Source organism: Pempheris klunzingeri, chromosome 6, assembly GCF_042242105.1.
Source record: "Pempheris klunzingeri isolate RE-2024b chromosome 6, fPemKlu1.hap1, whole genome shotgun sequence".
Lineage (NCBI taxonomy): Eukaryota > Metazoa > Chordata > Actinopteri > Acropomatiformes > Pempheridae > Pempheris > Pempheris klunzingeri.
In genome coordinates, this window is record NC_092017.1 from 6,187,116 (window position 1) to 6,215,106 (window position 27,991).

The window sequence follows — 27,991 nt, forward strand, 5'->3', positions numbered from 1 at the left end:
GTTTATTTAGGGCTGCTAAATTAGATCAGTTCTGCTGTCACATTACTGTTATAATAGTTATGGTGCCTGGTGACATACATCTGCGAAGTGTTTTATTGCTTTATGTACCCCTAAAATGCAGATTATCAACTTGTAATCAATCTGAAGCTCTCTGTCGCTGATTGTTGTCCCTGTAATAAGCGTCTCCCACAGTGGCTGAGAGCCTGATAGTGAGCTGAGCCACTGGTATTCTGTGCGTTAAAGGGAGTGTGAGGAAATCCGGGCTCAGTGTGACATGATGAAGCTATGGACCTAAAGCTCCTCATTGTTATGTATCTGTGGTCCTGCAGCCCAGCGCTGCAGAATATAGAAGAGGGTGAAGGAAATGGCGCTGTGGCTGCCAACCCACTGGGCCTTTTTCTGCTCCGAAGAAAAGGGTGCACAATCGAAGCAATACCTGCAAGTCAAGACAAAGGGGTAAAGCACCCTGGCTTTCTGTCAGCCTCTTTCATCGGGCCTAGCCCAAATGATTTGGATACAATTGCAAAGCGAAATCTCTGTCTGCTGCAATTGCTTAAATGGTAGCTAAAGTATTTAAAAAAGCTCAGATGAAATTGTCATGAGCTTACACTCATTCATGTCTTTATATCCTACGCTGTGCTAAGGGGATTCTTGGGCAAAGTCATCTGTATTCAGTAAACAAAGTGTTATTGATGAGCTGATTCTATGTGGCTTTGCCAGTGAGCGAGCCGGGGAAGGGATTATGTCCCCAAGCCGAAACCCAATACAAGTTTGAATAAGGGGATGGATGTGCCGTGCTCATTGTGGCAGTAGAGGATAAGCTGTGTTCAACGCAGAAATAACAGCTCAATACCTGTGATATGAAAAGGTTTGGAAATCTCAGACTCGCTTAAGTGGGAAATATCTCCATTTACTGTCACAAAATGATAAATCGACAAGTTTTATTTATTTTTTAAAAGAGAAGTACTAAAGGCCACAGAAATCCAGGTGATGTTTGTGTTGATGACAGCTTACCAATGGTTTGGGGCTTTTTCTGAAGACCTTCGATGAGTTTCAATTTACTGTAGGATTTAAGCATCTCCACTTACTGAGATGCGAGAGGTGTAACTACAGAATGACAGTAACTGTGAGAAATCCGCTAATCCACCGTTCTTACATTATAGGGATTATACCTTCGGTGACTTTTTTTCTTTTTTTACATCTCGCTTTCCATTCGCCTGTGTGCAGTTCAGTTTCAATCACTGCTGAGCTATGAGGGGTGTTACTTTGCGCTTAATGTTTCATCTGGTCAGCGGGAGTTTTGCAAAACATCTTGTTTACAACCACTGTAAGACATTCTTTTCACTTAGCCTTATGATATTTTCTATCTGCTTTGCAGCAAATGAACAGTGAACCTCTCCTTAGATACCCTGTGTAACAACCATTTCATACCGTGTACGCCCTGAAACATGATTTCAAATCATAAGTATCGAGGAATGTGAAGTGTCAGGATTTTTGGGGCCAATCATTGATCGCTGTAATCGGTATCGGCCAATACCAATTACAAGGTCTATTCGAAGCCTTCTGTTTTATCATGTAGCATTATTTATTTATGTAACTATTCTAAACAACTTTGTATATGAAGTATCAAAGAGGTGAGAAATATCATGAATTTAGTGTTTATTTATTGGCAGGTGGCAGTGGAACATATTTTTCTCTCCGTTTCTTAGACACAGCTTAAACCACAGCAGCCTGCGCCTGGTTATTGGGAGCAGCCTATATCAAAAAATAAAAATGTGGAATGAAATGAATTAAATTTGATAAAATAATGATTCGAATAAAAGCTAAATGTGAGCAACACACCGAGTTAGAACAATAAATTATGTATACAGTGGCAACAAATCGATTCTCAATGTGTGTACGAGCAGCTGTATAACATTTGTTGGAGTGTGTGTGTTAATATTGGAGATTTTCTGTGTCCCCAATTGAATGCTGTAGGTTTCCATGACAACCCGATGCTACAGTTTGCACTACTGTAACTGTAAGTGATTGTGCAGCTTCGTTCGATGGCATCACCACCGTACAGCTCAGTAAGCTTGCCTGTATAACATCCTCCCTCAGCTGAAAATCCACATTTGATCATAGAGAATATCATCAGCGAAAACAGGGCAGCGCTTCATATAGCTGATTTATGCTAAAACTCTTAAAAACTTAATAGTTTGTGGCGTAAGTCATTGTGATCTAGCCAGGTTAAAAGAGAGTCACCTTCGTGATATTGTGAACCATCTTTGACACTCTTAGAAATACAACAAAAGGCAGAAATGAGAAAAAAGAAGCAGAAGAAAACTTGTATTGGAGGTTAAACTCAATGTAAAAGTCAATTCATTGAAAACATTTCTCTCACAATTTCACAAGGGTCTCCCACTCATTCGTTTGTGTTAATTCAGTCTGACTTCTTAAGATCTTAGTGTTTGGGATCTCTGAGAGACTGTATGTTTACATGAAAGTGGAGACTTCAGAGATTTATTATGTTACAGTGATGGAATACAGTTGCTCACTCAAAATTATTCAACCCCCATTGTAAATAAGGTGTATTGGCAAAATTTGCCAACTGTCAGCTGTGTTCAATGAACAACTCAAATAAAAACAATTGAAATAGCTCAGCACAACTAATATTACAGGTGGTTTCTCCAAATTCAACACAATATGTCAGTTTTAATGACTACTGCAGTCTCAAGCACACCTGATGCAACTAATGAAGGGCCTCATTAGTTGCATCAGGTGTGCTTGAGATAGAACACATCAAATACCTGGACTGTTTAGGGGTTTGTTCACAGTAACATTTGGCTGTATGTTAGAAATATGAGTAAGTCAAGAGAATCGTCCAAAAAGTTAAGAGAGGAGATCATTGCCTTGCACAAACAAGTAAAATAATAAAAAAAAAAAGATAGCAAAGGCACTGAATGTTCCTAGAGATACTGTTGGAAGCATAGTATGCAAGTTCAAAGCTGGAGGAACACTGGCTGCACTACCTGGACGTGGCAGAAAGAGGAAGCTGCTACCAGACTTCTGAGGAGGCATGTGGCCAAACACCCTCAAGGTTTCAGTTTCTACAGTAAGGCGCATACTAAATGCTGAAGGCCTCCATGTCCAAATTCCAAGACATACACTGACCCAAAAGCACAAGATAAGTTGGCTTCAGTATGCTCGAAACCATATAAATGAGCCACAGAAGTTTTGGGATTCTGTTCTGTTGGAGCGATGAAACAAAAGTGGAACTTTTCAGGTCTATGGATCAGCGGTACGTCTGGAGGAGGAAGAATGAGGCACATGGTGAAAAGACCCCCCTGCCTACAGTGAAGCATGGCGGTGGCTTGGTGAAGTTCTGGGGCTACTTTGCTTCCTCGTGCACTGGAAACCTGCAGCAATTTCCCCCTGGGGATTATTAAAGTGATTCTGATTCTGATTCTGATTTGGAGGGCAGGATGGATTCAATCAAGTATCAGGAAATCCTAGGAGGATACTTCATGTCTTCTTTGAGGAAGCTGAAGCTTGGGCGTCACTGGACCTTCCAACAGGACAATAATCCCAAGCATACCTCAAAGTCCACCAAGGCTTGGCTTCAGAAAAAGTCCTGGAAGACAGTAGAACTGGTTGTCGCAGTCGGGATTTGAAGAAAGGCAGTTGCAACACATAAACCCAAGAATTTTAGGGAGCTGGAGGCTATTGCCCATGAGGAATGGGCTAAGATTCCTCAGGAAAGCTGTCAGAACCTGGTGTCTGGCTGTGCATCACGTTTGCAGCAAGTCATAACGGCAAAAGGGTGCTCTAATTAGTACTAAAGATGCTTATCAAGAAGAGGTTGAACAATTTTGGACGTAAAACATTGTAAATGTTGACAATACACTTGATTTGCGATGGGGGTTGAATAATTTTGAGCGCAACTGTATGTTTCTAAACCGGTTTCACTGTGGAGGTGAGCCTGGCATAAGCTTAATATCCTTTTTAGAGAAAAAAGAGAAAAAGATCGAACACTCATTAGCTGTTTCACATTAGCCCACAACTTAATAACTGCTGCTGTCAAGCAGTCCAAGTCCTAAATATGGTTTCACACCTGTAGCATGGTTTGTTTGGTCCATTCCAAGGGAACAAAGTGAGACACTGTGTTGCCTTTTAGCTCTGGTCTGCTTTGTCCACACAGACTTTTTATAAACAAACCAAGAATGACAGTGGCTGATAGGAAAGTCACTGATTGGACAGTTTTACTGATGTTGTCTGGTCATCGTGCTACATGGACGCATTAACAGCTGAAACCTCCGATATCATAGATAGTGACCAGTGGGTAGAAAGGGGACAAAAGGAGTCTTATCGGAATATTATGGTAAGAAAGTTACTGTGAGGTGGCAGTATTTCATGATTTCTCTTTAATGAGGAACTATGACAATCCCTGCATGCATGCTAATGCTCATATGTGTTGCCACGGTTACCGAATAACCTTGTATAAATACATGAAGTGGCCACTTTATTAGGTACATCTGTACAATCTATTGCAGTGCAATATGGCTGTTGTGCCATAAAGTGAGCTTTTATGGTGCCATATGATGATGCTCTAACGTTTTTGTTGACATTGTCGGAAATGTGCACCTTTATTCTGATGGAAGTTGAAAATACTGATGGTGTTTATCTTTTCTTCTTTTTTATCCATTCAGTTCATTTTAGGAGTAACAAATATATCGAGTGCACATAGTGGTGTTACAAAGACGGGTCTAGATGCATTTTAAACCTGATTAAAAATGCAGTGGGATAACCATATCCATCCCAATCACCATTGGTTTTAAATAAACATGTATTCAAAACTGATTTACACCTCGTACACCACACACATAACATTATAAAGATACACACAGATACCCAAATTACACCCTTGCGTCCCTTTTTTTCTTATTTCATCACTTCAGTCCTCACCAGCACGAGCAGTTACAGTCGTACGGCCCGTCACTTGACATGTTTGTGAGTTCAGGATCATAATTAACTCTCCAACAGAAAAATGTGTCCTCTTACAGTTCATACTTTTCTCGTGAGAGGAGGACTCCAGTCTGTCTGTGTCTTCATAAATTACATTTCAGAAAGTGTTTCGAGAGTCTTTGTGTTGTTTTTTTCACAGAAAAACCCAAGTCATCTTAATTATCACCTAGACTTACATCGTTGACTGTCCTTGAAACGCCCAGCTTTATTGCATGCGTCCTGCAATCCAAGGCTTCTCACTTTTCACCATTTTGCTTCATTATACATCTTGAGCATGGCGGCTTCCATCACAGTGAGCAAATATTTGACATAGAAGGAGCAGCTCCTCTAGTATCAGTCTACCAGCAGACCCCGCTGAGAGTCACCCCTCAGTATCAAGTGCTCATTTCCGAAATGAAAGGCAGCAATTAACACATCAAGGTTGAAGATGGTCCCATACTTGTTTTTTTCCCCCTCCAGTCCACACAGGTAGCTACAGAAAAACGTCTCTCTGTTCTATGATAAGCATTTCCTCTGCTGTGATAAGAGGCCGTAGGATAATGCCCGTCAGATGAGGCCAATTAATGATGGCTCGATGTGATGTTTTATCTGTTCAAGGCAAGTCTGCAGCTCCTCTCACTCACTGTTGCTCCCTCCCAGATAAGCTTTACTTTGTTGACTTTGCCCCAATCCGTTACAACACCAAAGGCACTTATTAGCTACCTATCCGAGAGTGACATGTGTTGCCATGAGCCAGCGTTGAATAATGGTCCTTCATTGTCACCTCTGTAGTTTCTGGATTAACAGTTTGATTTAATTTCGAGCCTTCATGGGCACAGCACAGCTGCTTGACATTTTTGGAGGCAAGGACCAATGTTCTGCCCTAAGCTGCTCAGCATGGCAGTTTGGATGTTAAATCACTCATCACCCATTTTATTTATTTTGCTGTACACGTAACTGCAGTACGCTCGAACAGGAGGTATGAGATGCTAAGCAGAGGGCTGGCCAAAAACAAACAAGATGAAGGCCATCGTCTTTAAATTGCCTTTAAAAGCCTGTTGACTCACTGAGCTGGCTGACCTGACTTAATCTCTGTAGAACTTAGAGAATCAAAACAAAAATTAGGTTTATTAATTGTATAGTTTAAATCTCTCTAGAATTTAGCAAATGAGGAATATTCAACCTGGATGTATGTAATCTAATGCATATGCTACCCAGTTTTGGGAGATTTTCTGTGATTCTGGGATACTTTACAGCAGAAATACAAACTTGCCAGTGCTCTGTGATTGTCAGACAACGTGACCCTGTTTTAGAGCTACCTCAAACATATCCTTGACATTTGTGCTGTGATTTCTTGTTACCTCTCAGCAAAACGTACACAATATATCTGTGAAAAGCAATTCGTTTTTAGGCACTATGATTGACTTGTTTTTACTACAGCCATAATATTTGTTGGCAGTCACATTTGTCAAATTACAAAAATATGGTTCAATCATTGAACAAAAAAAAACTGTTAGATGGATTGCTGTTCAATGTTGTACAGTCATTCACAGTCCCCATGAGGATGACTTTATAGTTCGTTACTGAAATATCACAACTGTTTGGATGAATTGACGTGATATTTTGATCAGATATTCACAGTCCCCAGAACTTGCGATAACTTGGTGATTGCATAGCTTTCCGTCCAGTGCCATAATAGGCTCAAAACTTCAGGTCATCTAATGCTTTTGTTTGTGACCAAATACATGAAAAACTAATGACATTCCCATCAGCCTCAGCTGTACTTTGTGTTTTTTATGTAAATTAAAAACGTTTGCATTAAGCTCTTTTCACACAGAAATATCCAAGTAAACCAAAAACCATCACTGCAAACCATCACTGCAAACCACACACAAACGGTCGGCCCATTCACAGATGGAGTGTCTGGAGCCAGAGCAAGAAAGTAAATACAGGAAGAAGGCCCTGTGTTCTGGATGAGGGAAACATTACTATGCAATATAACGTGGACCTCCGTTCAGAGTCAGGTGTGCGATCACTGTCCCACCACAAATGAACCATGGCAGAGTTGTTGTTTTCCTATTGCTATTTTTTGCAGTATCATTGCATCTGCTTTTCAGCCACTTTTGAGAGACGTTGCCTAAAAACTGGTTGATAAGTAAGTCTGCAGTATTTGTTTACGTTCTGCAAGTACTGCACATCCCTTCAGGAAAAATGTGTCACAATTCATCAAACAATGTCAAACTAAAATATCACAACGTTAATTTAAAATGTAAATTGTGTAGCTGTACACAGGGTTAAATCCCTTTCTGCCTTACAGAAGCATTGTTTAGTTTAACACCGTACCTGAGTTCTACTCTTAATAACAGTTGATGCTTTTCTGAAATAATGTATGCACAGCACTGTGACATTACAGTAGTGTTGGTAAATAACTCTCATCAGGTGTGTCATTCATGCCATCCATCCCTATATGTTTCTGTGGCAGAGCATCACCCATTACAATCAAGTGAGGTAGATCATCTTCTGTCATTTGCTATTGATTTGCTGAAAATATGAAATATACACATCCTTTCTTTGTTTGTTGATGCAAATATATTTTTTCAAGTCTGCTATCTACCACAGAGGTATGCGGGAGATGGTTAAGGTTGTGATGTGATATATTTACAGCTGTCAGTCAGTAACCTCCTGAGACTCAGATAAGATAAACTCCTGAGACGTCGCATCTTACCACTTGCAGTATCAAGGAGCACATACTCCAGTCATGCAAGCCATCCAATTCTATTTGATATATCCCAAGCCAATACAAGCTGTCAGTCAGCATTAAAGTCAGATTCACATATTTACAGAAAAGTTGTGCTGCTGTCATTAGGGAGCAAAGGCCAACAACTCAAGTAAACTACTCAACAGCTGTTCAGAAAAGTCATGCAAATCTTGTAAGGAAGTTTTGAGGTGTTACTTTAACAAACATAGTTATTATCTAGTGGAATAAGTGGTATTTTTATAACAAGGTGAGGCAGGAATGTAATTCTTGTTTTTGCTATAATTCTGAAACTCTGCAAATGAATGATGACACTTTTGAGCACAAAAGAAGCGTAGAGAGCATATTCAAACAGTAGATTTTCCCAGCAGGTATTTTAACCCATCAAGCTTCAGCTGCACCTCTTTTTGTGTCTGAGTGTTACAACCTGCTCAGGTTATTAGCGAAGATAAAAACTTCAAAGTCACAATGGCAGCCTAAACTGAAGGTGAATTAGGGATTGAAAAAAGCAAGTGGGTTTTGTGACAGCACTCTCCTCATAGAGAGAACCACTATTAGAAAATACTATAGTTATTACTGTAATTTGAGTACAATTACTTCAGAGGCCCTCTGATCTCTGAAGTAATTGTACTGGGCTTGGATGGTATAAAGAGGTCACTTTGGGGCAGATTCATGATCCCTTTTCTTTTTTCTGCAAAATGCAATGACTGAAATATCTTTTAGGATTTTAAGTGCAAGATAGCTAAACAATACAAATAACTGTACCACCTGCAAGGCTTTCTACATATTGCATGTTGAAAAAAATGCAGGTTATCTCACACAGCTACGGATTGTCTGTGCCAGATGCTTCAGCTGAGAAAGAGATGCAGACGTCCACTCTCAGTTCAGCATCACTTTCAGCCGAGAGAGCAGAAGAGTTGGTGTTTTATTGTTGTTTTGTGTCTCTTTGTGGACATTTGTGGTCTTTTTTCATGGTCGTTTTCATGGATGTTGTCATGTTTTGCATCTTTGTGGTCGCCCGGGGCCGCTGGACCCCCCTGGGCCCCTCGGTGTGTAGCGGTAGACCCAGTCAGCAATCCACCAGGCGTACATGAATACATACAGTACATGCGTACGCATGCCTACCAATTAACAACCGTTGAAACACTGAAACAAACGCATGAAGAATGATGATAATAAGCTTTATTTATACACCACCTTTCATACATAAATTGTAGCTCAAAGTGCTTTACAAGAAAAATAAAATCAATAACACAAGTATTTAAAACAAAAGAATTAAGATGCAAAACGTACCAATGAAATAAGAACAATGAAATAATAAAATGCATAAAAGCACTGAAAAGATCAAATTAATGAAAAGCAAGATCACAAGAAGTGTGGAGCTACAGACACCTGTACTTTTTGTGGGTCACTTTAGAAAGCCAGCACAATGTGACCTGAAGGAATGTTTTGGAGCGTACTGGGATCAGCAGCTAGGAAGGTGTGAAGGTGCAAAACCATTGAGGGCCAGTGTTTATAGGAAGCCAGTGTAATAATACTAAAACGTGTAATGTGCACTCTTGTCGTGATTCATGATGAAACGCCGCCTGCTGTACAATTGTACAATTCTGTGCATGCAGCAGCCAATCAATAGGCCATTTTTTTGTAATTCTGTATAGAGTACATTATAATAACCCAGGCAAGAAAATATAAAAGCATGGGTCAACTTTTTTTTGCATCTTCTAGTGAAAAGCAAGCTCTAACTCTTGAGTGATAAAAGGCAATCTTTGTAACATTGTTGCTGTGTGAACTAAAATCTTAGCTTCTCAAGAATCTCAAGAGTAACACCTACGTTTTTCTTTTTTTTAATTACAGACTCATAGGTCTATGATAGTCTCAAATCATATCTTAAGCAAAGAGAGATGCCTGAAAATGGCACACTGAACACCTCCAGTTTGTGATGGCTGTGTAGGCTCAGATGTACAGTAGCAGAGTTTCTTTGACACCTTGAAGCTATTTTCAACTTGAGAATACATCCTCATGATGTCTAAACAGTTAAATGAAAGCAGCGCGGCAACCTTTCTTCATTTCTCACCCCCTATTCTGTTTATTTCCTCCGCTGCACTCAGAGAGGTGGTGCGGGGCGCTGGTGGTGGGGATGGTGCGGGGTGGGGTTTTTGCTCTTTGTAGTAGTCACAGCTCCAAATCTCATTTGTAATGGTTATCAACTGGTTGGGGTCTTCACAATAGCTAATGGGGAAAACAAATCAGTATTTTCCATGTTTATCATTTGATTAACCTTGGTTTTATCCCTCTGTGTAATTAGCACTTTAATTATGAGCGCCTTTACACTGGCTGCCTGATAGCTCCCTGCACAAATAGATCTGCCATGTTCTGGCCTTTAACAAATGGAGCACTTCTTGTGTTAAAAAACTGACTCTGGGCCAGGTAGACTGTAGCTGTAAAACATGTTCTAATACACTTCCTGTCAATGAGAATAATTTGCAATTGAAAACTCACACCCAGTGACCGTTTAAAGCACTGCCTCCTGTCAGAATGAACTCAACCACGTGACACTGCTTTAATTATCAAATAATCAAATTGTGACCGATAGTGCAGATAGCATTAGTCAGTAGATATGAAACAAAGAGCGCACTGTTGCACCACTGATAAAAGAAGTAGACAAGTAACCGTTGATGTCTGTTGTTGCAACCCGCCTAACAAGTTTGTTCTCGCCTCTCTGGAGAACTCTTGCTGCCCGTCCACCTCTGTCAAAACAGAATCGACCCGCTCTCGTCGGGTTACTGTCTGAGTGCAGACACGATGGGTTGTGATTGAGACCCTCTTCTTCACTGAGCTCTGAGCACGCTCGCTTTGACACAACCAAAAGGTGATTTTTGCCTGCTAGCTTTCCCACCCCTCGTTGTCACGGCAGGTTTGTGTTAAGTGGCAAGTGCCGGTGCAAGGGCTGACTCGCAGCATGTGACTTTGACACAGGAGTGTTGAAACGGGGACACATGCTGTTGGTATTAGAGGTGAAGTTGCTTCACTGTAACGTATCAAGACCCCAGAAGAACCTTTTTTTCTCACGCAGTTAAGTCAAACCTTTGTGTTACTGTGAAGACACTGGTTTAACTTTGTGATAGCCGCTGTTCTTCCCCCGATGAGATGCTGGAGACCAAAACTGGACCTCCACAAAAAGGGCCTACAAATGCACTCTGAAGATATAATAGAATACTCATAGAAGTCTCACTGAAAATGGAATGTAATTTATGATCTAATAATCAATATCTAGACGTAGACAGTGGTATGCAAACTGATTCTTCTTCTTTACTTTTTATTTGCGTGGTTTTCTTTTTATAGATACTGTGTGTGAATCTGTTGGAGGGAGCCGGAGATTCAAGAAGTTCATTGCAAATGATGCTTCAGTGTAATTGTTGTACATGTGACAGATAAAGAACCTGTAACTTGTAACAACACTGTGTCTCATTCTGAAATGAAATCTAAAAGATTTACCAGCTGAATAACACATTAATAGAACTACTTTAATAAACAGAGAGGGGGGGAAAAAGAAAGAAAGAATGAGAACAAAAACAATGGGGCTCCAGCAGCGAGCGATGCTGCTTGGTCCCATAATTAATCCGTCCTTTTTAGTCATTTTTCAAAAGTAAAAATGAGTCATTCTCTGCTTATAGCTTCTCTTTTCTCTATTTTTTTTTATCATTGTAAGCTCAATTTCAGTGGGTTTTGGGTGGAAAATAAGACATTTGAAGAAATCACCTTGGACTAATTGTCTCACTATTTTGTTTTATGTTATTGTCTGAAGGATGAACCCATTAAAGGTGCCCTGTGGAGTTTTCCTGTAAATAAATAAAAATAATGTTTATACACAGGGTAACTTGTAAAAATGTGTCACGAGGATCCTTCAGGCCTTACAAGCATGTTCCTCATAAAACATTATGACTCATTTTTTAAATTATCATAAACATGTATATGACATAAATCATACATTGCTTGTATCCATATTTGCTAGCTAGCAAACTGTCTTCATTGCCTTTGCTGGTGCATTGCTAGCTTTTTTGCATATTGAGACGTGCTGGCTTTGACTGGAGTCTAGCTCAATGTGAGGCATAATTAATTAATCAAAGAGATAATATTTGATACCCCGTAGGGGTGTAACACATGCAAAATTCTTGTTTGGATATTTGGATTTTTGAAGCAATGTCCTCTTTCCTTTATCCCTCTTGGGACTTACCAAGACCTCTCACTGTGTTGAGACTTAACAGTGATGTAAAGCATTTACTTAATCTATACCTTACATGTTTTATAGGGATAAGTAAAAGAACAAATTACTGCCTCACATTTAATTCTTAAAGGGATAAAAATGTAAATTCTTACTTACTTTGTCACGTTCACATGCGTTGAAGTACTACATTTGTCAACTGGCTTATTTTTTTGGTCGCACGCAAAGAACTGCAGGCTATGTACAGATCATCTCAGCAAAATGCCACTTATAATGTAACAGTGAGAGTGCAGCAGTACCTAATGTATAGTGTCCTTTATTATTCTCTACTATAATAACCAACATTGATAATTGTGCATTTGTCCTAAATGAAATTCAGTTACCAGCGTCAGTAATGAAATTCCCATTCTTTGCTGCTCAGTTGGTGTTGAGATGGTGTTGTCATGCTGCTGTGCTGTTTGCAGTGGCTATGTTTCAGAACATGATGTTTGACTTGCCCAGTCCTCTGATGCCCTGACACTGGTATTGCGCTTCCGGTATTAAATTTTTAACACTTGAAAGAGGTCCAAAACAGCCTTTTGCTTTTATTAATATGTCAACACAAAGCATGGTGTCAGACTTCCGGCACTTTCAAATATTTACCCTTCTGCACAAAACATTTTCAGGATCCATAATGACCACTTGAACTCTTTGCTCTTCCCTGTTTCCAAACAGCGGGACATGAAGAGCGAGCTCTGGTTTGTGTAATGTCGCATTAACCTGTTCAGCCATTCAACCAGCTCTCTAAAGCAGAGCAAGTCCAATGCCGGGAAGACTCGGCAGCAATCTCTTGCAGATGGAAACCTTTAATTTTTAAAGGGTTTTCATCCGCATGGCCGATCCTCCGCACGTTGCGTCACGAACCATGAGTGCTAATCCCAGTAGCCTGCTGCCCCTCTGTTTGGTTTAAAAAATATGCCAGCCAAAGTGTATCTCCATCTTAATCTCTGCAGTGTCTTTTTGAAGTGATGTTTTGATCGGTGCCTAGTGAACCAAGGCCTGTGTAGCTTTAACTGAACTCTACTCATGGGACAAAGCACAAGGTGGGAGAAAAACAGCATAATTGGCCTTTAAATCTTAAGATTTAATTTTTGGATATACAGGAACACATACAGTATTATGTAGCACCTCTTAATTTAAAGTATATATGATGTGAAGAAGAGTTTTTGGAGTCTGTTGCAGTCTGTTACTGTTGTGGAAACAGTGAATCAAAACAGCAATCTGGAACCTAATGGAGCAAAATGTAAACTACAAAGGAAACAGCAGCAGTGGCCACTGATATTGTTGAAATGACTTATTCAGGGAAGTTTCAGAGCCGGGTCCTCTCTTTGCAGGAACGCCCTGATCACACATCCAAAACGTCATTCACAAATGGAAGCAGTCCAGTACAACTAGTTTGATCTCCACTGGAGCAGCTGGAAGATTAGGGGTCTTGGCCAAGAGCACGTCAGTGGTGGTAAAGAGGAAAGGGGCAAGGGCTGCTCTTTTACTCAGGCCTTGGTCTGATTGTTAATATACTTGTTGATATTTACTGTTAATATACTACATGCACAGTTGCTACATGAAATATTACAGTATACTCCATGATAACGTACCTATACAGTTTAAGATGCTACAATCAATATTCTTAGATTAATAATGGATAGCATTGTTATGTGTAATGTCAAAGGTGTCACACGTAGAAATGAACCCACAGAGAATCATCACACAATGCTGCAGCTCCCCCTCATCTCTACCGACCATTTTAATGTCTTTCAGCTCATTGTTTAGATTTTCTGGCTTGCAGTTTTATTGTTTGGTTCACCGTCCGCGTTGTTTTTGCAGACAGCAGGTTTGCAGCAACAAAACCCTAACCCCTGACAACGCTGACCAATGGCAAACTGTTGACAGACAACATTCAACAACTAGCCGGTCAATATGGCGGTGCATTCAACACCTAAAGAGCCAGATATTTCCCTCAGGAGCTGGTGGAGACTGTAAACAGAGCTGAAAGAGTTGGTATTGGACTTGCATTGACCAAGTAAACGGAAACACGGTTTTAAAGAAATGTGGCTCTGTTTCTGCTGGACGTGTAAACAGGCAGTTGTTTGCTAATAGGCTTGCCATGCCAACTTAAAAGGTAATAATGTTAGTAAGGAGTTAAGTGGTTTACTTCAAAGTAACATTAATGGCACAAGAAATGTTAACATCCTGCTGTACTTCTTTCTACCTGTTAAGTAGATTGACATTTGGCTTGTATTATATAAACCATATTGGCAACCACAGCTTCTTCACTGAGGGTAAAATACACTTGAGTCTACTGCTGTAACAGGAATCAGTCAGCCATAGATCTGTGTTTTGTATGTCTATGTTTAGAAAGGCAAAAGAAAGAAGCTATTGAAGCTACTACAGCATTTTAAAAGCAGAAGATCCTGAACCCTGCCAGATCAAGTTCTGCAGTTTTGTGTACGTTTTCAACATGCGAGTCAGTCTCCCAGCCACAAAAAGGATTTGCTAGAAAGCATGTCATGTGCTCCCCCCCCCCAAAAAAAAAAATCTCTGAACCCTGCCATTTTATGTTAGAATTCTGTACTCTCTGTGGTCCTCTTTGGATGGTTTTGTTTGATAGTTTCCTTGGTGGATATGAAAGATTAATGCAGCAGAAACACCTGCAGCAGTTCCTCAATGACAGCTGTAAAAGTGCAGCGGAACAGCTGTGAGAAGACAGCCCGACTGCCGTGCCCCCATAAAGAAAACTGTTAAACATGGTGTCACAGCTTTGTGAGTCATCTTGTTACTGCCCTGGCAATCAGAATTGACTCTCCTTTCATGAGGCTTCAATACGGATGCAGCCTTGTGACTGCGTGTGTACTTTCGACCTATGCCGTATGCCTCACTTATTGTGTCTATCTGTGCGTGCATGTGCACATGTCCTCGTGGGGCGTGTTCACTCTTTTGTGTGTGTGTGTGTGTGTGTGTGTGTGTGTGCGTGCATGAGGGAGGGACTTTTAGTTTTATCACAGAACACAACATAGCTGCTACAGAGGAATGGTAAAGCAAATGCATAATTTAGCGCATTAAGTAGCAGGAGATCACAGAACAGAGTCAGAATTGAATAAACAAAACAGCATGTCACGTTCACTTCATCACATCGTCAGACCTTTTTTTTTTTTTTTCCCCTACGATGTTGCACAGTCCCGGCTCAGGAGGAATGTCTGACTTGTGTGTTGCAGTGGGTCCTTATTTGATGAGTCAGAATAGGTTTACAGCAAAGTTCAAATCATATACATGCATGTATTGTGTTTGTGTGGGTTTCCTGTGGGTGCTCCGCTTTCCTCCCTGACATGCAAGGTGAAATGGAAACTCTAAAGTTGTCAATGTGTTCATCTGCCTGTGACAGACTGATGCCCTGTCCTGTTTGTATCCCGTCACTTCTGCATGCTGCAATAACATTCTTGACCCTGCTTGATAGAAAGGGATATATTGAAGTTTATACAAAATATGTACACCCAGTATGCTTTGCTTTCCTGGAGAGCTACTTTGTACTCTTGAGTGATCCATAATGTCTGTAAATCAGAATCAGCTTTGCATGTACACACAAGCAAGGTATTTGACTCTGATTTTTTCATTGCTCTCATGCACTTACATAAGCATAAACATGTACCTGCTATGTGCAGATGTAAATATTTATGTAAAAAAGTATGTATGTAAAACAACTATGAAAATTGTGAACAAGAGGACAATAGAGCAACAGGGCAAAGGTGGTGGAATAAATGTGGGATGATTATGCACAGGTTACTTGTTTATGTGAGAGAAGTGGATATGAGAGGATATGAATGTGTGCAGTATGTACAGTATGCTAAGATTTGACAATGTCTATAACTACATATAGTTCAATCTGGGAAACGGAAAGTTGGAATGCCATCAGCAGGTCCCAAATGTAAACGAAAGGAGAAATACTAGATAGAGTACAGTACATTATGTACATATCAAAACAAGACCCTGTTTCATAAGCAACTATTAAGGAGGTACAGATGGAGTTGGACCTTTACACCAGAAAATCTAATAACGAGTTTATTGGAAGAAATGAAAGACATCAGCTAAAGCACAAGGATATTCCAAGCCTGCGTTGTATGCCAAAATCAAACAGGAAACCAGTCACATGATCATACGTACTGTGACTCTTTGAACAGGGGTGGACGGTATTGGTAGAACCACTAAATTAAAAAAACATTAATCACAAAAGCTTGTGCTTCGTCACATACAGGACTCTTGCCACGTATTTGAGACAAACTTTCTCCGCTTTCATAGTTGACGAAAACTAAATGTGTTTCATACTAATGGCGCAAAATTAGCATTAGTGTTTAAATATATTTGTAAATGTTCATCATCTGCTCAGGCTGAGCGTGCCATCTCCTCTTACCTCTCCATCAGGGGTTTCCTGTTTTATAGAGATGATGCAGAAATGCACACCCGATACTGGATAAACCCAATAATGCATTGCACTATACTGTGTTAGACTATACTGGTTAAAAACTGAACTCAAGACTTTTTGACTTTTTAGTTTGATCTGAAACCAAAATTACAGGAGGTTAACCTCCCCAGACCACAGTCCAGACCAAACAGCTGAACATTGGTCCAATGAAAAGCAGCCGATTCAAGTGTTATGAGGCCATTAAATGGCCATTATCACTTGTCATCTGGAGCATAGATATGAGGAAGTATGACCCCCCTCTATGTGCTAACTAGCTAAATAGGCTGTTTTCATCTGTTGGTAATGCAGTGCAAAGAGTTGCAGACAAAGACAGGCCTATCACCCAGGAGACCAGGGTGGAAGTCCTGTGGGAAACCAAAAGTCAATGTTGACTTATTTCAACTGACATAAATAATGTCACAAACCTAATTTCACTTCTTTCATAATTATTGCAACTTAAACCGCAATTTTCTTTCTTTAACTTAACCAAGGACTTATGGTGCCTAAACCTAACCAAAGTGTAACCGTGCTCCATTAACCACTTGTTTATTACTGTTACCATGACAACAAAGATCAGACAACATTATGCCGTGGACATGGATGACATGAAATGGGCACTTTCTGGCCTGCTGGTAGGTGCAGTTGGCCCCGTCTGAGGCATTCAAAAGGTATTGATAACTGATAATGGGCCATTTAATGGGCTGATAACATCCGCTGTGAAAACATTATTTGGATGGTTCAGACTTCACTAAGTGGATCACGGTAGCACACAGGGAGGGAAGGAGACCAAATGTTGAATTAACAATTAACAAGGCATGATGCCTTCATAAAAAGTCAGCTGGAAAAAATATCAACACTTTTCACTGTACAAGTGCAGTAATTGTGGCTTGTTTGCATCCACCTTCAACCTGCTTTCGTTTATGAACAGCCAGTCCTTTAAACTTGACCAAAATTATGACATTTAAACTAAACTAAATTGACTTGAATAAATATATTTTGTATTTTCACTATTTCGCAGAGAGAAAAAACAAAAATACTACTATTAAAGACTTATGCAACTGGTTTTTACCGCGTGCATTTGTCAATGTTCTGTAGGTGAAAACTGGTATGACGCAAAAAAAAGATGGAGCTGAAATTCTGTGTGGTGATGGAAGTGAGGCACATGCCTATTGAACCTTTTGGGGCTCGTAAAGCACTGCCGAGTTGCTTCTGGTGTAGCTGCATCATGAGTCATTGAGCCGTATTGATCAGGCCTGCTTCCTCTGTGTCTCTGTGGAAGTTAAACGTCAGACTCCTAAACAAGCACTATCCAAAGCTTCCGTGAAGTAGATGGTCTTCTGCGCTGTCCCGTCTTCCTTAAAATCAGACTACAGTAGATTCTTTGTTTTGTCATATGTTTTATGATGTCAAAAGGCGTTGCCATATTGTCATTTGACAAATGTCAGGATCTTGAAATATATCCTCCAAACTGATGACAGTATATGACTGCCAGCCCTGGGAGAGAAATGAAGACACTGTTATGTTTCAATACTGACCATGTACTCCACAGATGAGTGACTTTTTACTCCTCACTTCCTCTCTGTCTCTTCACCTTCTGTCACCTGACTGCTGTCTTAAAGGACACGTCTGCTAGATGTCTTTTGGTATTGCTGCAAACTCTACTGTTGTTCAAAAACTATTAAAAACGCATCAAGCAGCACTGTCAGACTGGTTAGAATGTTCCTTCATTACATGGACTCTGCGGTTTAGATGGAGTGAATCTCATACTCATACTTGCTAAAAACTACAATGTCCAGCTGTTTTTTGAAGTCAAAGTATTGAGAGGTGGACTGACACATTGTCTCGGGCCTTTTAATGGGATTTGGTGACAACAAGACAAAACAAAGCATTCCACTTAGCTTTTGTGGTATCTTACAATACAGATTACAGTTTGGGTTTTGAGATCCTTCTGCCTCCACCTCAACACAATGGAGGTGATTGTGGCACTCAAAACAATAAAAAAAAATACATTTAAAAACTCAGAAACTGTGTACTTGTTACTCTTAAACCAACAAGTACACAGTTAAAACACTGTCAACAATTATTAATAAGGAGCCTTTCTCCAATAGAAAGTAAATTTAATCTGAATTTGAAGTGGGTTCATGAGGATTGTTATGTATTTAAGATTTTATAGCTAAAATGGAGGCAAAACAATTAGAAATCTTTATTCACACAATCTATGAATCACTAGAGTGATGATATACGGAGGTCACCAGAGCGTCGGGTTTAGGTTTGACACATAAATCACTTGTTTTGAAGAACGTGTATTTTAGATAACAGACAAAGTGATGTTAGTGGGTTTATAAAGTGACATCCCACTGTGAATTATTTGCCATCATCAAAAAATGTAACCACATACTGAAACAGACATTTTTCTCACACACGCTAAGATCATTTCTTCTTTTCTCCCCTCCTTTTAATTCATCTTTTATTTTGTTAGCCATTTGAGCGTCGAGAAATGAAAGCATTTGCATTGAAAGGACAGGTGGGTGTGAGACACCAGCTCGCGTCTGAATCGTAGCATTAAGAGCAGGGAAAAAATATCAAAAGTAGGAACCATTCAGACGGCAGGAGGAGCAGGGATTTGAGCAGATATTAAAAGATGATTGTGCGTGGGCTTTTCTACTGTGCTCCAGAGAAAGAATGTAAACCCTGTATCAGTCAGACTGAGGATAATAAACAGCAAAAACATCAGAACACAGCACAACAAACACAAACAAAAAGAAGGATGGGAAAAAGAGCGGCGTATAAATAGTTCAAATATTTCAAGTGATTTCAGAATGCGATGGTGAAATACTGGATGTTTGTGTCCTCAGCCACAGCAAGTTCTCCTACTTTGTTGTAGTGTTCTTCACTGTAACTGTATTAAGGCCATTAAAGTCCTCAATAAAATATAATACATAAATTAAAGTCATTAGATTGGTTAGCTTCCAATATCAGCTGTAGCATTTTCAGTGTTCCCACAATAAAAAATGAGGCATAATTGAGTTTAATTTGAAAACTGATTCATACATATTTATCTCTGTAAATGAGCTGTCAGTCAGCATCCTGCTGCAGTTCAACTCTGATCCGATATCTTTCTTGACAGCTGCATCATCACAGAAAATCATTGATTGCCATTATGCACTACTTTACTGTATATGTGCTTTTGTTTTTTAAAATGCTTTATTTTGACTGACACATTACTTATTTGATTTGTTGTGCTCGTGCAGGCATTGCAAGACAGAATGAGACGGCGCAGAATTCAAAGTGATTTCCTCTCCGCTTTGATACCATGTTACTTTATTAAAACAGACACATAAATAAATGTCAGAACGCAGAGTGTATTAACTTGTGTTTTATTTTACAAAATGATGTCACCCGCTGACTCAATAGTTGAAATACGAAAAAGTAGACTTGATTCTTACCCACATATAATTACTCTGGCTTGTGCTGCATGTGGCCGGCCACTTTCACTATTAATCACAAATTGTTAGAAATGGTGGGAAACAATGTGACAGTGTTTAACACAGAAGGTTATTGAGGCTGTCAGCCACCCATTGCAAAGAAAAAGTTCACATTGAGTTTTAACAAGTAAAATGGCCAAATGATTACTGGCAGCCATGTGTTAGCTGTGTGGTTGGCCATGTTGGTCTTTGCATCTGTCCACCTCTTTGGTCCAGACTGAAATATCTCAACAACCACTGGATGGATCATGACTATGAATCCTAATAACTTTTGTGACGCTCCTGACTTCTAGTGCCATCATCGAGTCAAAACTTAAATATGTCAATTGTCTGCAGAACTAATAAGATTTCCTCTAGTGTAATACTAATTAGCTTGTTAGCATACTATCACAGTTGGTGCACGAGGTGAACAGTATACCTGCTACATCAGCATGTAAGCATAAGTACAGCCTCACAGAGCTACGAGCATGGCTGAGTCTGAGTCTTGTTCCTCTGCACGGCCTGAAGGCCTCAACATGCTTCAAACAAACCACGGCTCGTGACACGCCGGCCTGCCGCATTTAAAGGCAACAGTGTCTCTGATATCTCTGATATCGCCCCATGATGCGTGAGTTGTGTGTCCTGTTCATTGTGTCGCACTCAAAAAGTGACAGAATTAATTGTGTGAGGAGCAAAAAAGGAGACCTTGAGCTGGGGATCGAAACCATGCCAGCTTTCACTCACACTCGCCTCAAAGAATTCAGAATGAGAGTGACTGTCGTATTGTCAGTTCTGACAAGTTACAAAGATTCTGAAACGTGAAACACACTGCAGCCTTTTTAAGGAGTTGAAACTAACAGCAGCATCGTTAGACTGGCTAGTTTGTCAGCTCATCACTAACCACACTGTATGAATAGAAATAGATACAGCACTATGGGACACTATCTATGTAGTTCACATCAGGAAGGTACTATGTCACATGCAGGAGCATTATTTCAATAACTACACTTCATTTCTTAGAATTGGTTTCTGCACACACCCACCTCCGTGATGTCATCACATTGGTCACGTGGTAACCTCCTGTAGCAGTGCAGCTGGTCAGGTGTCAGTTTTAACACATTAAAAACATGAATTATGCACTTATGTAGTAAAACTCTTTTCTAAAGGATAGTGCTGTTCCAAGGAAGGCTGCTGTTTGGCTTGGAGACCCTTTTTGACTTTTGTCCAGGTCTCTTACTTCCTTGGCAGGATCGCTGGTGCTCCTGTCCTTGAAGAAACGGATTATGCATCATTCCTACCCATGATTCCAGCTGGCAGCACTCTCAGATTGAAAATACTATAAGATAGATGTTGTTGTGTTATAAAAAGTTTAACAGTTTGGAGCAAGATTTTTGTTTCCTCTAAAAAGTGTTTCCTCATTTTTCACCTTAGCTCTAAAGGTCCTCTGTTATTTTCAGAGATGTATCCATTAATTGTGTTCACTTACATTATGCCATCCTTGAATCCCCAGTTTTAATAGCTTTTGTCTTTTCTCATCAGAACCATGTGGAACCCAGCGAACAGTAACGACCAGACGGGACAAGTGGCCGCCAGGATGGAGACGACCCCGTCTCTGGGCAGTGCAAGCATCTCCATCTCCCAGCAGCAGGCACCCAAGAAATTTGCCCCTGTGGTCGCACCCAAGCCCAAGTTTAACCCTTACAAACAGATGGGAGAACCCACTCACCCTGACTCAGGTAACGACACAGGACAAAGCACTAAATCGTTCATGTGAGGCGATTTAAAATGAAGCTTTTATACCATCACTGGCAACCTTTTTTCCACGTTCATGTTCCTCTTCTGCTTAAATGGTTTCCTTTTCTCAGCTATGAGCTCCACAGCTTCAGGTGAACTTGAGTAGCAGTGTCATTTTATTGATTGTGGGCAGCCCTACACTTGCTTATTCAGCCTTTTTTTGCCAGGTAGCTGAGCTGTCTAATATATTGTTTAATATATTGGTTTCCATCGTTACAATATATTGTATATTGTGACTCCGGCCTACAGTATATTCAACCTAGAGCTTAAGCAGACCTTACCAAAGCTTTTACATTCACCTGAAATACAGAGTTAATAGTGTAGAAGCAGAGGTGGAGAATAGGAGCACAACAAGGGACTGAAACACAACATACTCAATGATGTCAGAGCGTATTGTTGGCATGGTAATATTCATCATCCACCCTTACATTCAAGCGTAGGTCTAGCTCATTGCAACATATTTTTGGATTACGAAGTTGTGCTCGGACTGAAAGCCTGTCATGTTATTGAGCTGTGACTCACAACATTAGGACCGACGTGTATGTATTTATGTGGCAGCTCAGAATCTGACTGATATGAGGACTCACCAGGAACTGCAGCACTTTGTTACTGGCATGTAATCTCTTGCTGGGAGGTTTTCAGACCCTTTTTTTTTTTTTTTTTTTTTATAATAGCTTTTTGTAATAGCTTTCATCGCCTGTGTAGCTGAGAGGTACCAGTATGTGGCCCTATGTGACGTATGTCACTTTGTTTCATTAACTTAAGAGACTGTTTCACACAGGCCAGTGATTTACATTCATGGAATCATACATTTGAATCTAAGTAGATTTAAAAGTACGTTTTGCGAATGCTTTGTGAATATGACACATGCATGCAGCCCTCACTGGCGTACGTTCTTGAAGTTGAGGATGTGATCTGTCGCAGAGGCCTTGTTGCATGACTAATTTCTAACATACATTCAGAGGGAGCACAGTGGTTTGCAGTATTGTGAGAGCTCAGGAAGCCTTGTGTTGTCTGCTCTGTTAGGCCCCTCGGGACCTGATGGTTTGTTTGTGTGAAACAGGTTGTAGTTTTACAAGTTAATATGCAGTAAATACATTTAGTACTGGCGCTTTAGGACTGTCATTTTAATAATCTGTAACTTATTTTAATGAATCGTAAACAGTGTGACATCATTAAGGTTTACTTTTCAGGCGAAGATTATTTAAAATAATGTAGAATTGAGTTGAGCAAACACAAAGTTTGTGCTCCACAGAGCATAACTCTGTTTTACATGAGACACATATGACTCCACAGTGCGATAACTGCCTTTATAATTACCTTTGATGAGATATTTCAGTCGAGAGAGAGAGAGGCTGATATTATAAGGTAGGATATTTAAAAAGACGTTTCTACATCATGACTCCTGCTGTGGAGACAGTGAAGTAAAGAAATTAGATGTGAGTTTCATTTCTTCATCTTTTTAGATTTGTATGGAGATACTTTAGTTTCCAAGAACACACATAAGACTTTTTGACCCAAAGAAACAAAATAATACCACGATTTATGCAAATGAAGAGAAACCACTCTCCTTAACTGTGAATAAGATGAAATTTTCTTGAGACGGTAAGAAATCAAACTGAAAACGCCTACTCACAGTTACCTACAGTATACTGACGGCCTTTTACGGGCACTGATACTTGCACATGCTGTAAGTGACTGTTGCAGTTTATAAGAAAACAATACAACAACTTAGTGCAAAAAAAATGGTCACTTGAGTATAATTACTAGAATTTTCTGCAAAGAATATAGCCATTCCTGTTGAGTGCACAGTTAATTTGGCTGAAGCCTTCAATGTTCCATAATAGATATAGTAAATAGTGGTGCATGTGGTGTAATGTGAACATTATCTGAACCTCTACCCTCGAACCCCCCCGAGAGCCCTAGATTTCCAAAACAGGGGAAACGGTTATGAAATCCAGCGAGCAGTGAGCGCACTGTCAGGTTGAAAACACTGCTGTCTGCGGGGGTTTGTGGTTTGAGTTGTGGACCTGTCTGGTACTCCAGATGTTAGTTTTGTAAAAAAAAAAAGATGTTCTTAGACGGCTCCTGTTGGAGCTCTGCCCACCACTGTGGAAAAACAACAACATCAACCCTGTTGAGTTTTTAGTTGTCCTTTTGAAACATGACGCAGAGGCTCCCAATTTGGCTTCTAACTTGCTCTGATTATGATATTTGGTGTGAATAGCTCAGCTCGGTCTACAGTAATAATATATATCTGTGTCCTTGTAGATAAATTATTATGACAGACTAAGACTGCACAGGTTTTTATCAGTAGTATTTAATTAAACATTACTTGAGTGACCTCAGTTTCTAATTTCACCTAGATCAAAGAAAGAAATGGACCTCGGGTCACTGGCCATGTGCACAGATTTCTAGCACATTAAAAAACTACATTTTATTCCCAGTTGATGATTCGTGGCATCATTAAAGCCTTGTAATTCCAAAATGTCATTTCACTCCAGAACATTTAATCTCTAGACCCGTTGCCGCTGTCTTATTTTCCACAATTAATCATTGTCTGGGTATTAAGAGGATTAATGAAACAATATAAAGAGGGTGGAGCTACATTTTGTAGATGATATAATTGTTATAATGTTGAACTTTGTCATGTAAATGTTTCCTTTTACAAATTCACTCCCACCAGAACGACATTGTTAATATCTCATGACCTCTGTGACTTGAGAAAAAAACTGTTAATCCCACTTTTTCCCTGTTCTGTCTCTTACACTGTTCACTTTGACCGTGACAGTAATCACAAAACTGGGTGATGCTTTGGATTTTTTCTTCATTATAACCATTCAGTTGAGGTCAGATATACTGTTGATTGAAATGGGAAATATGGAGGACTAATTAATAAGCATCCTTGCAGCTGTTGTCGGGCTTGATTGAGCAGTATTTTATTGCTCGTGTCTAATGTCCTATAGGTTGCAGCATCTGGAAGGGAAAATTCAGGCGGTTAAACGATGTTGCTTTGGGCTTCTACAACATTATTTTTCATTAGAACATTAACCTTTAATAATGACTCCGTTGATTGGTTGTTGTCAGCATTTTGCACATGCAAATATGCAAAGCCATCAGCAGACATCTCCACTTGTCAAAGGATAAGACGTCTTTATGAACAGATAATCTGGGTCTCTGTATTTATTTATTTAATATCTTTTATATCAAATGTGGGGACTGGCTGATGTAAAATCGAGGATTAGCATAAAAATTAGGGACGAGTCAATTTGGCACGGCGCCTCGCTGTCCCTTTGTCTGGCAGGGGCCAGTATCAGGGCTGGAATGAGCAGTCTGAGGCCGTGTTTGTTGTGCGGACAAAGGGGCCAGTGCAGACGGGGCAGCGCACAGTAAGCGAGGTCTGGCCCCGGATTCTTTAGGGAGAACTTGTTCTGATTAAAGCCCCAGCAGGAGGAGGAGAAAGACATATAGGTCTCAGACGGTGACCCTTCACTCTAAATGCCTTACAACAGATCAGATTTTAGGGTTTAAGTTGATCTCATACGGTACATGTTCTGTAGGAACGTCTGCCGGGATTGATTTTTTTCACAGACAAGTCTGTGCTCCACTTCTTTTATGCAGGTTCTTTGCTGCACGTTATTTTTTCTCGATTTTTTTGTAAGTTTTAGGGAATCTTCAAAGTACACTGATATTAATGTAATAGTTGATGTGTGATTAGAATCGGCAGCAGCTCTGCAACACACTGTAGGAGAGGTGGACAAAATATAATGAATTACTGTACAAGGCAATGCAATCCAATGCAACAGCCCTGCAATAGAAAGTAGCTTTCTGATGCATATTGCTAAAACAATATCGACAACAGTGTGTCATTTACTGTTTGCTGTAAGGCTGTTTGAGGAAGCCTTCATGTTCTTGGCAGATGGAGAGCTTAACAGGTGCACCAGTGCATTGTGGTATAACCTGGCCTTCCTTGAAATGCGAAGAAGACAGAGACTTCACATCTCTATTTTACGCTAATGGCCCGCCTTCTCAGTTAACATCCTTTTTAGGTTTTATTTGAGCTCCTTGAAATGTATCCTTGATAAAAATGTCTGTGCACGTGCTATTGGATTTCCGTGCAGCTGTCTGCATTGATGAACACATGGTGATGAATAGTAGAGTCTGCTCAGTGCTCTCAGGGACTCCTGTTTCTGTGAGAACACAGTGCTGAAGACAATGTCGAGGGCAAAAGTCATATTCCCCAAACAGACTGGAGATTCAGTTTCCGTTGACTCGAATCAGTAGTTTTACTTTGGATTCCAAAGAATCTTTTATTCAATTTTATCTTTTATTCATTCTTATCAATATATTTAAAGATCACTAAAGATCTCTAATCTCTAATCCTTCCATCACTGTTTATGTTACGACTAAATATTCTAAGGAGTATTTCAAACAGCTGTTTCAAAGATCTGTTTAGACAGAAGTCTTTAAATGGGATTTTTTTCCCCCTGTATTCTGTCCTTGTTGTCTTAATGTGAATGTAACTATTCACATGGTGTGACCAAAGAGCGTCTGGCGCCACAAACAAGATTGACAGCAGCCTCATTCAGAATATTATAATATCAAGTGATCAAATTCTATAAATGTAATCTATCTATAAATTTCTTACATACCAAAACAAATCGATGATTTACTACTGAAGTCATTTTGTGACAGTGACCTGCTGTTTTGTCTCATAATCTCTGGCTGCTGATTATGAAGATTAGTAAGTTTTTCTAGCGAGATAATCATAGTGAAAGTTCCAAACATCCGAGAAAGTGCTGTTTTTGATCAAACTTTTCGCACTAAGTTACCAGAAACACGCTAATTGTTTGCTCAGAGCGGTTCAAAAGTGTCGAACATGTGCATAAGCTGTTTTTTATTCCTCCCTGCTTGACTGGCCAGAGGCAAACTGACTACCGGTTGTTATGTCAGAGTCCCTCATGGGTGTCACCAGGAGAATTTACAGGAAATCCACCAATGACTGTGTCAGTGTCCCCATAGAAACCACAGGCTCATGCTCTGAGCGTACACAAAGGCCACTTTTATCTAAGTAGAACACATACCTCAACTACTTGTTGTGTTTTGTCTGCTGTGTGTGTGTGTGTGTGTGTGTGTGTGTGTGTGTGTGTGTGTGCGTGTCTACATAAGTGAAGTCTGTGATTCTTTTCATCTTTGCTTCAAAGTTGAAATGTTGTTTTCTTTGTTCTCAAGATGCTTTTTATGGTGTGTAACTTTTTGTCTACATCATATAACATTTTATCTGATGTTCTTGCTCATGCAGCCAGAATGAGATATTTCACTTCTCTAAATCATAACATTACCCTAAAGGGTCATCATATTGTGAAAATATTTTTCTTCATATCCTGTCTGTCTTTTCAAACGGGTGTCAAATAATCAACGGAAGTTTGAATGCTGAGTAAGGATTCAAAACCTAATCTGAGCATGGGAAATATAGTCTTCTTATATTTGATTGCACAAACTGTTGTGCTATTAAATTATGTTTGATTATGATTATTGATCACTGCCTTCCTATATATATATATATGTGTCATCATCGTTCTCATTTCCTTCCTTTTTTAATACTTTATTGACCCATAAAGTGCAAACAGACACTACAGATACGCAGTTCTGACAGTCAATGTATACATCTATGCAAATAAGTCATCATTTTCTCACCCCCTCCAAACCAGTTTGCAAATCCAAACCCACCCCTTATCCAATGCACCCTCAAACATTAAGCACCATTGCTGCCATTCATTGTTCATATAAATCAGCACCGACAGAAGAGAACGACCAGATTATTGTCTTAAACCAGAAAGAAAATAAATGAATTATATATATTTGTAATAGTGATAAGTACTGTTCCGCTGGCGTCCATGTTTCAGCATATTCTGCCTCATTATTTTGCAGTCTAAAAGCTACTTTTTCCTACTTAATCATTTCACTTCTTTCTCAGTTGGTGTATCTGAAGCAATCCAGTTTTTCATGATGACCGTCTTTGTGACCACACATAATGAGGGAAAGATATTCCTAACCTTTCAAGCCACTCATATTAGTGTGGGTCATCACTTGCTTTGTTATGCCAAACCAAAGGTCTTTAATTTTACAGCAGTCCCACAACAGATGGAGCAGAGGTCCCTCATTAACACCACGTTTTATACATTTACTGTATGATATATTTCCTTTTTGTATTCTCTAATAAATGACATCAAGTATCCATTAAATGGTAATTATGTTTAAGTGTTGCCATTAGATCTATA

At 39.8% G+C, this 27,991-nt stretch overlaps 1 protein-coding gene across 3 annotated transcripts in view; it reads left to right on the plus strand.

The window, feature by feature from the left end:
* lpp (LIM domain containing preferred translocation partner in lipoma) overlaps positions 1-27,991 on the plus strand; it is a 130,948-nt gene that overhangs the window by 26,385 nt on the left and 76,572 nt on the right. For all 3 annotated transcript variants that reach the window (XM_070832375.1, XM_070832377.1, XM_070832376.1), the window contains one exon: positions 21,456-21,652. In XM_070832375.1, the coding sequence (XP_070688476.1) occupies positions 21,460-21,652 (193 nt within the window). In that variant the 5' untranslated portion in view covers positions 21,456-21,459. The remainder of the gene's footprint in view (positions 1-21,455; positions 21,653-27,991) is intronic.